This window comes from Vombatus ursinus, unplaced genomic scaffold, assembly GCF_900497805.2.
Source record: "Vombatus ursinus unplaced genomic scaffold, bare-nosed wombat genome assembly UNPS02014822.1, whole genome shotgun sequence".
NCBI lineage: Eukaryota > Metazoa > Chordata > Mammalia > Diprotodontia > Vombatidae > Vombatus > Vombatus ursinus.
In genome coordinates this window covers 8,770,911-8,786,623 of record NW_020954600.1, presented here as the reverse complement: position 1 = coordinate 8,786,623, position 15,713 = coordinate 8,770,911, and the positions used below count along the sequence as shown (strand labels likewise).

The 15,713-nt window shown below is 35.5% G+C and overlaps 1 protein-coding gene across 3 annotated transcripts; it reads left to right on the top strand.

Moving 5' to 3' along the window:
* Positions 1 to 959: 959 nt before the first annotated feature.
* Positions 960 to 1,502, top strand: LOC114024610 (ubiquitin-conjugating enzyme E2 C-like). 3 transcript variants are annotated; one of them, XM_027837656.1, is made up of 2 exons: positions 960 to 1,091; positions 1,179 to 1,502. In XM_027837656.1, exons 1-2 carry the CDS (start codon positions 960 to 962, stop codon positions 1,500 to 1,502), a joined length of 456 nt encoding a protein of 151 aa, XP_027693457.1. The 3 variants fall into 3 exon arrangements, with proteins under 3 accessions (XP_027693457.1, XP_027693456.1, XP_027693455.1); XM_027837655.1 differs by having other exon boundaries at positions 960 to 1,256; positions 1,320 to 1,502; XM_027837654.1 differs by having other exon boundaries at positions 960 to 1,502.
* The last annotated feature ends 14,211 nt before the right edge of the window (positions 1,503 to 15,713 follow it).

Genomic DNA, 15,713 nt, shown 5'->3' with positions numbered 1-15,713 from the left:
CAAATACACTTGACAAAAAGGCAAGCCATGTCGGTCTCATTCCTTCTTACCAATTTTGTCTAAACATATACATTTCTTTAAACTGTCCTTTATGTGACATGATTTTATTTCTCTTCTCCATCCTATCAACTTTTTACCTAATCAATAAACTCTAAAGTTACTGATCAGCAACTATTAACAAGTACTATTAAGTAAAGGAAGTATAACTCCTCAACTCATAAATCAAACTTCTTACATGTTCTTCATAAAATTGGTCATATACTAAGCATTCAATAAATATTTGGTGGATTAAATTCAATATCATAAATTTGATAGTTCATTAAAAAAAGAATGCTTTGGATTATCATTGGTATCACTATACACTTTGCTAAAATATACTAAAATCAACAATGTAATACTAATTTAACATTTCAAGTGACGTTATATTCCTGAATTACCTTTTATTGTATTACATACAAGAAATATAGGTTTCTTAATTTACTGAAGTAATTATATATTATTGGATAACAAACTTTTGTATTTATGAAGCATACCATACTAGAACAGTTGTTACAGTATTGATTAGAACTTGTCAAAAATTAGAATGATATATCATACTTAGATATCAAAGTTATTTTATGTTATTAAGTACAGCATATCTATTTGAGTAAAAATTTTCTAATTAAGAAATATGAGACTTTTGAAATTCATTTTCAGAAATATTAAGCACTTACTACTTGCTACTATGATGCAGTTAGATGATACAGTGAATCGAGTGCTACACCTAAATTTAGGAAGACCTAAGTTCAAATCCAGCCTCAGATATTTCTAATTGTGTGACCCTTAGGAAGTCACTTAACCTATCTATGCCTCAGTTTCTTCACCTGTTAATAAAGGATAATATTAGTACCTCTCTCCTGGGGTTATTGTGAGGATAAAACAAGACATTTAGAAAGTGATATGCAGATCTCCGGTCCCCCATGGCCTCGCCGAACCGCGACCCGGCCGCTGCCAGTGCCGCTGCCGCTGCCGTTACGGGGGCCGAGCCTGGGGCAAGCGCTGCCCGCCGGTCCGTGGGCAAGAGGTTACAGAAGGAATTGATGACCCTAATGATGTCTGGAGACAAAGGAATTTCTGCCTTCCCAGAGTCACACAATCTCTTCAAGTGGTTTGGGACCATCCATGGGGCAGCTGGGACAGTATATGAAGACCTAAGGTACAAACTCTCCTTGGAATTCCCCAGTGGCTACCCATATAATGCTCCCACTGTGAAATTTGTCACACCTTGTTACCATCCTAATGTGGACACCCAAGGCAGTATCTGTTTGGACTTCCTCAAGGACAAGTGGTCAGCTCTGTATGATGTCAGGACCATCCGGCTATATATCCAGAGCCTGATGGGAGAACCCAACATTGACAGCCCATTGAACACACATGCTGCTGAACTTTGGGCAAACCCCACAGCCTTTAAAAATTACCTGCTGGAAACCTACGTGAAGCAGGTAACTAGCCAAGAGCCCTGACCCTGATTGCCAGCCTACCTTTCTTCATCTTGTGTGTATGTGTATGTGTGTGTGTCTATCTTTTTCCTTTCCTCATAACCTGTCTTCTCCTCTTTTCTGTACAGGCCTCTGTTTCATAGACTGTTTTCCTTTTCTTTTTTTTTTTCTTAAACTCTTGTCCAGCCCTCAACATTAATGTATAAATAAGTAAAGTTTTGTTGTTTTTTTCCTAAAGTGATATGCAAACCTAAAAACTCTACATGCTTGCTGTTTTTGTTTTTGTTGTTGTTATGTATAAAGCACATGTTAAGTTCTGAGGACATAAAAGATATATATGTATATATTATATATATTATATATGTGTGTGTACATATGTACATATATATGACAAAATGATCAAAGACAATTTTGAAGGACTCAATGAAAGATGATATCCACCTCCAGAGAAAGAACTGATGAAGTCTGAGTACAAACTGAAATGTATTTTTTTCACTTTTTAATTTTTCTTGCTTGTAGTGACATGACTAATATAGAAGTATGTTTTGCATTATTTCACATGTATAATTGATATCATTGCTTGACTTCTCAGTTGGTGAAGGAGGGGCTGCAGGAAGGGAGAGTATTTTTAACTCAGAAAAAAAGAATGTCAAAAATAAGTTCTCAATAATTAAAAAAAAAGAAAAAGAAAACTAAGAATTCTTTGAGACAGAGGAAAGGAGAGATGCATTTCAACTATAGAGAATCATTTATACCAAGTCACAGAATCATGGAATGGAATGTTTTGTAGAGAGAATAGTTGGGTAACTGTCCAGTGGGCCTGTAACAGAATACATGAAGTAAAATTGTGTGCATGCATGCATGCCTGTATGTGTGCATGTATGTATTTATATGTTATAATTATATAGGTATGTAGATTTTTCAGTTGTTTTTCAGACATGTCCAACTCTCAATGACCCCATTTGGCATTTTCTTGGCAGATCCTGGAGTGGTTCGCCATTTCCTTCTTCAGGTCATTTTAGAGATGAGGAAACTGAGGTCAATACGGTTAAGTGACTTACCCAGGGTCACATAGCTAGTAAGTGTTTAAGACAAGATTTTAACTCAGGAATATAATCTTCCTGACTCCAAGACCAGCACTCTATCCACTGCACCACCTAGCTGCCTCATGTATATAGATAGATACATATAGAGATAGAATCATATGTATAGATACATAATTATACAATACACATACATACACATTCATATACATACATGTGTGTGTTTATATCCCCTAGATATATCCTAGAGCCAAAAATAGTCACTTGAAGATTTTTGAGTTTGAGGAAATAGGTGACATGATCAGATTGGTGTTTTCATTAGAGAGAGAGAGAGAGAGAGAGAGAGAGAGAGAGAGAGAGAGATTACACAAATATAAGCACACATGTTGTGTATGTGTATATATTTCAAAGTACATACTGTGCAGAGTTTGTACAAGAGAGATGAGTTACTAGAGGTAAGGAGAATAAGTAAGAAGCTATTATAAGCATCCAGGAAGGAGATGAAAAGTGCCTGAACTATGATAGAAGCTGGGTGAATAGAATGAAGGGTTTGTGTGTGAGAGTTACTTTTGAGGTATGTTCAAGATCTGGCAATTGATTCCACGTAGAGAATAGAGAGAAAAGGAAGAGTCAGAGATGACTCTGATTGTCAGTCTCGGTGACTGGTTCATGGTGCCACCAGGAAATGGAAAGGTTGGAGAAGGAATAGCATCTGTTTTGATCATGTTGAATTTGAGGTGCTGATGGGGTATGTGAGTGGAGAGATTGTGTAGGCAGTTATAGAGTCAGAATGTAGGAGAGAGACAAAGGTTGAAAATATAGATTCAAAGGTATTATTCATGAAGATAATTATTGATTGATGAGATTATCAATGTAAATAATGTAGTTAAAGAAGAGAAGATAGTTTTTCCACCAAGTAGGGAAGAGGAGAAAAAGGATTCAACAGACTTAGCTGAGAAAAAAAGAAAGCAGTCAGACAAGTAGAAAGAAGACCAGGAAAGAACAATGTCTTGAAGACTGAAGGAGGAAAGAATGTCCAGGAAGAGTGAAAAAATTGTCAAAATTTAAGAGGTCAAGTAAGATAAAGACCAAGAAGATCATGGATTAGTGATTATTTTCGTTGGTGAACTGGAAAGAACTGTTTTAGTTGAACCTGATTTCAAGGGATTGAGAAGTAAGGCAGAGGTGAGAATATTGAATCGAGGCACATGAGCCAACCTTTGCCATAGTTTGTCTGTGAGAGAGAAAAGAAACAAGAGGATAATAGTTTAAGGGAATGGCAAGGTTAAGTGAAGATTTATCAATACAAGGGGAGCTCTTTCCCTCCCTACTAATACAAACCACAATTTCTACAGGACAATAGTTGGTGTGACAAAGAAATTAATAAACCTTTATACAACATGATTATGATTATGATCCAGAATACTTTGACTGGTCTTCACAAAACAAGTCACAATTGTCCATCATTTTCCCCAGACTAGAAATCTTTCTATCTGAATAGGAATGGACAGTGTTTGTGTTCCATTGGTGTAGCTTTGAGAAGCCAAGGTTACCTTCGTGATGGAGGTATGGCAATCATAATGAAGAATGGCAATAATAACATAAGTAATATCAACAAATTGTATTTTTAGTAATTATTCTGATATTTAATTTTCTCCCTATCTTTTTTGTTTTTTTAATTAACTTTCAATTATTTCTTCATTTTCAAAATTCTATTACTCCTTTAAAATGCTTTTTACTACTAAGCACACCAAATAGTGACAAATTACTTCAAATATGATATCAATACAAAATCATTACTAGGTAATAGAAGATATTATATTGTTATATTTCTGTATACATATATATATTATCTCATCCCATATAATTAAAGGTCCTCGAAGACAAAGATTGTTTAAATTACATATTTTTATGCCTCATGCCTAGTGTAGTGACTAATATCTAGTGAATATTTAATAAATGTTTGTTGACTAATTGTTTTGTTATTTGAATCTATTTTTGCATGAATAGAAAAATAGATTTGGACTCAGAAAGACTTGGGCTCAAATTCCACCTCATAAATTTTCTATTGTGAGATCACATTAAAAATAATTTTACCTCTTAAAATCAGTTTTCTCATCTATATAAAATATACAATAATTATATTATATACCTCTCAGTTATTGGGGGGTTCAAGTGGGATAATAAAAAAAGGCATTGCTAACTTAAAAATGAGTAATTGTGGATTTGTAGCAAATAAATTATCATCATCTCCATTGTTGTCATCGTCATTTTCCCCCAAAGAACCCAAGGGAATTGTTCTGCCTGGATTTCCCATGTCACAGTTGGGATGGTCTTCAAAAATGCCTACAGTAATCTTCAGGAAATCTTTCTGCCCACACAGGGTAGATGATCTAGGAGGTGGTATAGCACCTAGTCAACGAACTAGATAGGAAATCTATGAGGCACAGGAAGACAGGAGAATATCTGGGTCAGAGTTGTTCTAGACTCTCAGAGAGTGAGTGTGCTTTCAGTTGTCTTACCCTGACTGGACAATTTCCTGATATCCTTTAAGATAAAAGATATTCAAAGTTGTTTGTTTTTATACTGATATTGTGATTGTATAAAATATTCATGATTTCAGAGGACTGATGATGAATGGTGTTATGTATTAAAGAGATGTGACAGAATTAGGGTGCAGAATGAGCCACATATAGTTTTTGTATACATTCATTGAGGGAATTTGTCTTGCTTGACTATGTATATTTCTTAGCAGAAATTTGCTTTTCTTCCCCTCCATCCAGTGAGGGGGAGAAATGTTAAGAGAAAATAGATTTATGTCAATTAAAAAAAAAAAACTATGTGTGGGGGGAAGAGGTGCGTTAGAGATGTGAACTGTCTCATGCACATTCGTATGAAGTCACTGTTTTTGTTACAAGACACCTCTGATAAAATGGGAGCAAGATGTAATTTTTGGGGGGTCCTTTGATACAAGTAATGCTACCAGATCAAAGTACCCTCTGGTGATCTCCTCCTGTCTTAGGATTGTTTGGTGTGACAAAGAGAATTCATTCATCTTCCCATACATTAAGTCAATGAGGATTTATTAAACACTGGTGACTCTGGGCAAGTCACATAGTCTGTTAGGATTCCAAGGCAACTCTGAGTTTAAAGATTTAAAGTTTAAAGACTGAGTTTAAAAGGAGGTACAGTCCTGCATTGTTAATGGGAGTTACCTCACCTGAGATTTTCCTACATCAATGAATTCATAGATTCAGTTCTCATGGAATCCCAATCTCTACATTTCAGATATTGTATTAGGTCCCGTGGACTCCCATGCATTCACATGCACATATACACATACAGTCAAATTAGCATTCATTATGCAGCTACTATGTTCCTGGCACTGTGCTAAATACTGGGTATACAAAGAAATGTAAAAGGCAGTCCCGGCTTTCAAAAAGCTCACAATCTAAGCAGGGAGACAACGTGTGGATAATTATTTAAGAACAAGCTATATAGAGGATAATTTGTAAATAAACATGCATCACAACTACTTCCACTACCAACAACCAAAAAAATACCCCCAAATATACCTTTTCCTGCCCTCAAGGAATTTAACTTTTAGAAATGAGGGGGAGAGCATGTATTTTGATAAGCGATACAAAACACATAAAAAAGTAAATATCAAGTCTTTTTTTGGTGGAGAAAGACACTGGGAGCTTTGTGGAGCAAAGGCAGGAGGTATCAGGAAAGGACCTATGGAAAAGGTAGTACTAGAGCAAAACCTTCATGGTAGCTATTCTTAGTGAACAAAGAGAGGTGGGAATGGTACCATGAAGAGGGGACAGCATGTGCAATGGTGTGGAAGCAAGCAGTAAAAACCAGAAGTGATGGAAAAGAAGCCCTTCCTTGGGTCTCAGAAATGTATGTCCCTCCACCATGGAGAGAGATCAACTTGTTTACCTGGTGTGAATTCTAAGGGAAATTCTCAAGGTGAAACTCTGTCTGTATCCTGAGACAAACAAGCCCAACAAACTAACGAGCATCCGGAAGCTCACAGCTGCTGTGGACATTCTACTTCAACAAATTCTTTGGGCTGAATGGGCTTATTCCACTTCAATCAGTCTATATACATTAAGAGTTTCTAACTGGCTCACCCTGTCTTTTTGGTGAGATGAGTATGGAATAAAATTAAAGCCACTCCAAAGAAATCCAAATAAAAACAGCCTTTTCCTTGCAAACTTAACTGCTTAAAGCAACACTCAAGAGTGATGAAATATGTGAGTACAAGTACATCATACATGCTGATTACAATCTATTTGGTTTTTATGAAGTATTTATCTGGGTCCTGGTGTGGGGTGCAGCACAGTTAGACCTCCTGATCCCTAGCTTATTCCTGTCCACTCTAAATGTCTAGTTAACACACAATTGCCAGCAGGCTTTGTGGGTGCACAGACCTCCAGGTTTTTGGTTTCTTGGTGCTGATTATGTTTTATCCAAATTACAGTGGGAAATGATTCTTTGATAGGTGATTGCAATCAGGGTGATAATACATAATTTTGATTAATCAAGGAAGTTTGATTAATTTCAGTGTTGATCTTAGAATAATCCTGCGCTGGAATGAAATGCTGTTTACTGTCATTTTAGATGAGTAATAACCTGCAGTGCATTGAGGGCTTGTTTGAAGTTTCCAAAACTTTGAGCTAAAGTTATTCTCCATCTCCACTTGGTTATTTCTATTGGTAAATAAAACTAAAATATTTCAGAGTTTTCAAAAGAATCCTTCCCCAAAGCATATCATTTTATTCATATCATATGCCCCAATCAATGGATCATATGGATATACCTAACAAAACCTAACTGTTGTTGTTGCTATTAAGATAATTGACTTTCATTTATATTTCTTGAAATTTTATAGATTCCAATAGAATATCATTTATTCCTCATTCTCCCTAAGTAACTGATCTCCTTTTTTTCTCCTCAGTTATATATCTAGCAGAAAGCCCCAGTCTTTTTGAGTGTGAGTCATTGAGCATGGGTAGGCAAGGATGACTTTGAAAACTACTTTCTGACACAGCTCTTCAAAAGTACAACAAACTGCCTCTGAATGTGCTAAGTTTATCTGTATGCTTTGAGAGACAGAGTCATATAGTGGATGGAGTATGTTAAACTTGGAGGAAGGAAAATCTCTCTTTGTATCTGGCTTCAGACAATTATTAGTTGGGTGCATCTGGGCAAGTTAACTAACTTCTCTGGTTCCCAGTTTTCTCATTTGTTAAATGATGGAATTGTTGGAAAGTTTTCTCTAAGGTCACCTATAATTAATAAAGTTTCAATTTCAATGTTTTTTTTATTTGTTTTTAGGTAGTCTTCATCCTTTTATCCCTTTGAGACATTTATCAGTGTTGATTCCTTCTTCTTGCTTCATTTTATTTTTGTTTTGCATTTCGTTGTTAACCTCCCTTTAGGTTCAGTTTTGGACATGTTTAGTTTGAGTTGCCAATAGACCATCTGCTTTAGTAATCCATTGGAATAGATACTCACTTTCTCCTCTCTCATGTGCCTTTTCAACTATGTTGACTAGGTTTGTTCAATTTCTGTTTGTTTGAAGGAGGCTTGTGATTTCATCAGTTCAGAGAGCTCCCAATGAAGAACTTCCTTTATTAATAATGGTCAGTACATTCTCTGCAACTTATTGTCTTAGAAAGTGGTTGGGACTAGGAGGTGAGGTCCTATCAGCTATGCTATGTAGTTTCAAAGAGTTATTTCAACTAATGAAACCTTTCACTTACAGCCAGTTGGTTGCTTGTAATTCACAGATGTTCACATGAATCATTAAAAACACTCCTTTTATCATGCTATTTCCTTGGGCAAGAACGTAGAGTGGTTCTTTCTGGCTCTACATGCAGAAGTCCCATGTCTCAGTCCCAAAAGAAGCAAACTGATTGAGAGGCTACATGATCACTTGCTAGAGACAACAAAGATGGGATTTAGGTTTCTGAAATTCCCTGACACTTTTGCCTTGGAGGGTCTGATATAGTCTTATCAAGATTTTAAGCCTCACTTTGCACTATTTTATTTTATTTTATTTTTTATTTATTTATTTATTTTTAGGCAATTGGGGTTAAGTGACTTGCCCAGGGTCACACAGCTAGTAAGTGTCAAGTGTTTGGTCTGAGGCTGGATTTGAACTCATGTCCTCCTGACTTCAGGGCCAGTGCTCTATCCAGCATGCCACCTAGCTGCCCCCCTTTGCACTATTTTACAACATGATCTGTACACTCAGTGAGGGTGGGGTGCAATGAACTTCCTAAACCATGTTAAATGTGACCTACTTATTTTATGTCATACTGTGTTCCTTATACCTGAATCCATTCCAAACTTCTCTTCTCATATAAAAGGAGGTTCCTGAGGGTGGGGACCATATTTTTTTTAACTTTATTTTTGAATCTCAGATGGAATTTAGCTGTTGCTCAAAATAGCTACTTACTGTTCAAATGAATGAATGAATGAGTGAATGAATATAAATATCTTACCCAAGTACCAAGATTCAGATCAATTCTGACCATCTTCATATTTTTCTTGATCATGCCAACCCAATTTTTTCTATTTTCTTTTGTGCTTACTAACCCTGTTGTACAAATTGTTCTTTATTTTATAGCTTTTGCTTTTCTAATTATCTTCAAAATAGAATTTAATATTGGATTATCTCAATACATCAAGCTATTTACTCATAGGTGTATATCTGTCTTATCATCTCAATTTGATGAAAGACTCGTTAGGGACAAGGAGAGTTCATTAACATTGTTTGTCCATGCTAAATGTCTAGTGTAGTCCTAGGCACATATTACTTATACACTAAATGATGGTGAAGTGCTTTTGAAATAGAGAGAGAAACCCCTCTATTTCCCTTACAAATAATCATTTAGGGAAAAAAAAAGTAACCTACACATCACACTTGGACTTCTTCACTAGCCATTCCTCAAACTTTTATAATCCATTTTCTGCTGCCTAATTGTACTGAACTGATTTCTCTGACATCAGCAAGTCTTGCCCAAACATAGAATTTTTTGTAATGACAAGCAGTTGACTCTGAAGCCTTCAACCAGAGGTTATGCAAGTGCTGGTCAGGTGTTTGGTACTAAGGATTCCAACTGCATGTGGTTTGAATTACAGGGCTGATGAGGAAGCTTTCAGAACTGTTTTCTGTGTCTCCTCATCCTTATTGATCTCTGTGTAATATTCGACACTATCAATCAAGGTCTTCTCCAATATTCTCAACTTAATTGGCTTTTGTGACATTGTTTTCTCTTACTTTTCCTGTGATCTCTGTTTCTTCTCAATCTTGACCAGAATATTTGCCTTCTGCTATCCTCCCCAAAATTTGTTCAATGCTCTTCTATAATATCTATATCTAAATCTATCTACTTATCTGCATATATCTATCAATCAATTTATTGATCTATCTATTTAGTATATTCTTATATGATCCCACATGCTCTTTTCATTCCAATTATCAGGTTTATATAGATGAATCACATTTTTTTACATTCAACCTTGATCTGTTTTTTGAGTTCTAGTTGCTCATTTCAAACAGCCTGGATATCTCATTGGCACCTCAGTCACAAAGAAGAAAGAGAGGGAAATAAAGGGAATGTTTACGGTGCTGAGAAGTCCAACAGGATATGTAATGAAGAAAAAAAACACTTGTGTATTTGTCAATTAATCATTTTAAAGCTGTGACTTGATAAAAAAACAATTTCTGTAAAGTGGTATGGAGGGAGGAGTAAGGAACTGAGGAAAGAAGAGTTGGTGAAGAAATAGAAGTGCTGGATACAGACAGCATTTGCAAGAATATCAGCCAGAAATAAAAGGTGAGAGAGGACAACTATATGCAACAGAATGGTCAAAGTTAAGTTTTACTGGTGAGAGGAGGAGAGATTGGAAGCATATACAAAAGAAGGGTGATTGCTGAAGCAAGTTTATAGTCATATAAATTAAACTAGAAATTAGAGGTTTAATTGGATTAACTGGTTAACAATTGATGCCTAATGAAAAATTGTGCCTTCTGCTCAATTTATCAAGTTGTGGAGGGATTTTGCCCTCCTTTGTTAACTGATTTCAATTAACTTAACAGTTTTCCTTTCACAGAATATGATTTTGTTAGTAAATTCAAGAAACAGGGTCCGATGAAGAAAGTAGTTTCTATTTAGAGGGATTAAGTTATTTTAATGGTAGCAGAGGTAAAGTTGTGGGTGGGGGGGTCACTGGAAAGCCTGGCTTATGGATCTGAACTTAAAGTACTGAAGTGACCATAGATTCTAAATTCTACAAATTACATCAGGCTTGTTGTAAAACACTAGGCTACTGTGGTGCATTGGATAGAGAATTGGGCCTGGAATAAGGAAGACCTGCTTCTGTCTCAGATTCTTTAAATATAAAATGAGATTAATAATAGCACCTACTTTTCACAGTTGTTGTGAGGATCAAATGAGATTGTATTTATAAAAAGCACTCATTATATTGACTAACACATAGTAGGTTCTATATAAATATTTTCCCTTTCCAGACCCCATTTAAACCAAGTCCTCCTCTCTTCTTCCTACATATGAATCTTCTGGTAGGAATCTGATCATATAGAATCTTCTGATTCAATGCCCTTTGTAACTTAGACACTGTGATCAATCAATACCTAGGCACATATTTGGTGTGAATTCCTCTTCCTCTTCAGAACCTTTCTATATAAGAACTCAGGTCTCTAGTAATAGAACCCTGGATGTTCATAAAGTATCCAGTGCTTCTGACTATTTCCATAAAGGGGCCTACTCAAACACAGCTATTTTCTTGAAATCATTCAACCAGGTATATGAGGGACACTTCAGCCCATCCTGGATGAAGATAGGGCATATATTACATAGATAACCTCTGAAGATTAGACTAAATATTGGTTGATGTGTGATTATACTTGCAACCAATATTGTGGTTTGAAAATATTGCAAAGACATTATGTATGATGAAGATTGAAAAAAAAAGTCATCTCAGTTTGGTAATTATTGAGGCACCAGACACCTTAAATAGAGCAATTTTCACAGGACAAAAAGGGTAGAAGCTATTCTGTATGGGAAGGCGTTGATATGGTAAGGAATAAGGAATAAGTAAGCAAGTAGAAAAACTTCTAAAACAATTCTTTTTTTCTCTCTCAAGAAAGGAAACAATGAAGGGGAGAAAGGGGGTAATAGTGGGATGGGAGCAAAGGGTTTAGGAAGGTTTTTCTAGTATTGAGAAATCTAAAGCATGTTCTATGTTATAAATCCTTCAAACATTTTTACTCTCTCAGATATCTCTATGTGTAGTTACTCCAAGATGAACTAGACAAAGATTTAGCATTTCAGTATATTTTGACTCCATCAGAATCTATAAATGAATTTCCCAGTTTTTTGTAGGAACAATTTGCCGAGCCTTATTCATCATTTACCTTCTGGGTGCCTTGATCTCTTTTAAAAATTATAGTTCTTATATCTTCCATCAAGCTATTTTCTGAAGGCATGTCCTCTTTTTGAAAAGATAGTCATCTCTTTTATATTCATCAGATATCAGTCCACTCAAAACGAAGAATAACTGTAGATGCAAAGAAATGCCATCCTCTGATCTTCATCATCCTCATACAATTCTGTTAGTTTCAAAAGACACCTTTAGAAAGGTAAAATGCATCACACTGTGAGGTTGTTTTTATGAGTTCTGCCTAAAAGAGAAAAAAAAAAACATAAATTTTGAAGAAAAATTGCTATCTATGAGCACAAAAAGAACTTAAACAGGAAAATACTCCTGGAAATATGAAAATGGAATTTTTTGACATACTAAAGATAAATGTGAAAGACAAATGGAATTGGCTATGGTTCTTTGAACATTTGAAGTTGAATTAATCTAGTACTATCCTGAATGTTTGCACCTTTGGAACAAAGTCCAAAATCTACTTAGCAGCCCATACTTTAGTGTTCTCCCAATCCTTTGAACCCTTCCTATTTACACATTTGAGGCTTCCCCTGTATCAGTGGCCATTGCTAGATTTTCCCAAATGGTGATTCTATTCTAAATATGATGCTATTTTAAAAGTAATAGGTGAATCATAACACAGTTTAATTAATTTCTTTTAATATGATAAAAATAAGTACAATACAATTCAATTCAATAAACATTTATTGAATGCTTACTATGTTCAAGGTAGAAGAGTGTCAGAGTACAAAATAAATTGAATTTATAAATATAAAGGACTGAGTTCAGATCTTCACTCTACTATTTACTACAGCTTACCTGATCGTGAGCAAAATATTTATACTCCCTAGACCTCATTTTTCTCATCTCTTCAAATAACAGGATTGGACTAGACAGCCTCTCAAGTTCATTCTTGCTCTAAATCTAAGGATCCAAATTTTTCATTTACATATTAATAAATGAAATATTCTCTCAACTAAAGGAATGCTAAAATAATTTGTTCAATTTTTTTAAATTAATTAACTTATTTTTAGTTTTCAACATTCACTTCCACGAGATTTTGAATTCCAAATTTTCTCCCCATCTTGCCCCTCCCCCACCCCAAGATGGCATGCATTCTGAATACCCCTTCCCCTAGTCTGCCCTCCCTTCTATCTCTCCCCCTTTCTCTTATCCCCTTCCCCTTCTATTTTTCTGTAGGGCAGGATAGATTTCCATACCCTATTTCCTGTATATCTTATTTCCCAGTTGCATGTGAAAACAATTGTTTTTTAACATTTGTTTTTAAAACTTTGAATTTCAAATTTTCTCCCTTCCTCCCTCCCCACCCACCCTAATTGAAAAGGCAACCAACTCAATACAGGTTATACACGTGTAGTCATGCAAAACACTTCCATAGTAGTCATGTGGTGACACCTAAGTATATTTCCCTTAATCCTATCCCACCTCCCCACATTTATTCTATTCTCTCTTTTGACCCTATCCCTCCTTAGAAGTGTTTACTTCTGGTTACTCCCTCCTGTAATCTGCCCTCCCCTCTATCATCCCCCTGCTCTCTTGTCACCCCTCCCCATTTTTCCTGTAGAGTAAGATAGATTTCCATACCTAATTGAGTGTGTATGGTATTCCATACTTAAGCCAAATCCAATGAGAATAAGACTCACTCATTCCCTCTCACCTTCCCCCATTTCTCTTCCACTGTAAAAGCCTTTTCTTGTCTGTTTTATGTGAGATAATTTACCCCATTCTACCTCTCCCTTTCTCCTTTCCCTTATACCAGTATAATCCTCTCACCCCTTAATTTTATTCTCAAGATATCACCCTTACACCTTCAACTCACCCTGTGCCTTCTATCTATCTATCTATCTATCTGTCTATTATATATAATATATTATATACACATACACACACACACACACACACATAATTTTTTCCTCTAACTACCCTAATACAGACAAAGGTTTCATGAGTTACAAATATCATCTTTCCATGCAGGAATGTAAATAGTTCAATCTTAATAAGTCCCTTATAGTTTCTCTTTCTTGTTTATCTCTTTATGTTTCACTTGAGTCTTATATTTGAAAGTCAAATTTTCTATTCAGCTCTGGTCTTTTCATCAAGAATGCTTAAAAGTCCTCTATTTCACTGAATATCCATTTTTTCCCCTGAAGGATTATACTCAGTTTTGCTGGGTAGGTGATTTTGGTTATAATCCTATATCCTTTGTCCTCTGGAATCTTATATTCCAAGCCCCTCAGTACCTTAATATAGAAGCTGCTAAATCTTGTGTTATCCTAATTGTGTTTCCACAATACTTGAATTGTTTCTTTCTGGCTGCTTGCAATATTTTCTCCTTCACCTGGGAACTCTGGAATTTGGCTACAATATTCCCAGAAGTTTTCCTTTGGGGATCTCTTTCAGGAGGTGATGGGTGGATTCTTTCAATTTCTATTTTGCCCTCTGGTTCTAAAATATCAGGGCAGTTTTCCTTGATCATTTCTTGAAATATGATGTCTAGGCTCTTCTTTTGATTATGGCTTTCAGACAGTCCAATAATTTTTAAATCCTCTCTCCTATTTTCCAGATCAGTTGTTTTTTCCAATGAGATATTTCACATCGTTTTCTATTTTTTCATTTTTTTGGTTTTGTTTTATACTGTCTTGATTTCTCATAAAGTCACTAGATTCCAATTGCTTTAAATTTTAAGGAAATGTTTTCTTCAGTAATCTTTTGGACTTCCTTTTCCATTTGGCCAATTTTGTTTTTTAAGGCATTCTTCTCTTCATTGGTTTTTTGACCCTCTTTTGCCATTTGGGTTAGTCTATTTTTTAAGGTGTTATTTTATTCAATATTTTTTGGGTGTCCTTTAGCAAGATATTGAGTAATTTTTCATGATTTTCTTCATCACTCTCATTTCTCTTCCCAGTTTTTCCTCTACTTCTCTTACTTGTTTCTCAAAATCCTTTCTGAGCTCTTCCATCACCTGGGACTGATTCCTATTTTTCTTGGAGGCTTTGGATGTAGGAGTTTTGACTTTGTTGTCTTCTTCTGGTTGTATGTTTCAATTTTCTTTGTCACCAAAGAAAGATCCTATGGTCTGACTTTTTTTGTGCCTTTGTTTGCTCATGATCCCAGCCAATTAGTTGGGTTGTAAACTCTTTGTTATGGTAAGGGTTTGTTTCCAGTGTGGAAAATGTACTGTCCCATGCTTAGGGGGTTTTGTGCAGCTGTTTTCAGAGATACTTCTAGGGACCTGTAAATTTTCAGTTCTTCCAAGGTGGTATGATGAGGGGCAAGGTGTTTACTCCTTTCCTGGCCTGTGCTCTGGTCTATTAGTGACCACAAGCACTCTTTTCTGCTTTTGAACTGTGATCAATACTTACAGCATATAATAAATAAAGAATTGAGGTGGAGAAGCATGTGACAGGAGAAAGATGTAACTGAAGCAATATTTGAGTGAAAATGAATATAAGTAAGAACAAGTGATAAGTGACAGTAGGAGTGTTTAGTATCTTTAAAATGTCAATAGAAAATGGGGAAGGTTTCTGTCAAATTAGATTATGTATGGAGAATTTAAGACAGGACATGAATGAGAATCACACAGGCTGGAGAGTCACTGTTATGTGATAATCTATATCATTGTGAGGGAAAAAGCATATTGATGGGAGTATTTAGATTTCATTCATGATGCACCTATATGAGTAAGTTAATTTTAAGT

Coding starts and splice junctions, on each gene's coding strand:
- LOC114024610 (XM_027837654.1), top strand. CDS start 960: ATGGCCTCGCCGAACCGCGACCCGGCCGCTGCCAGTGCCGCTGCCGCT.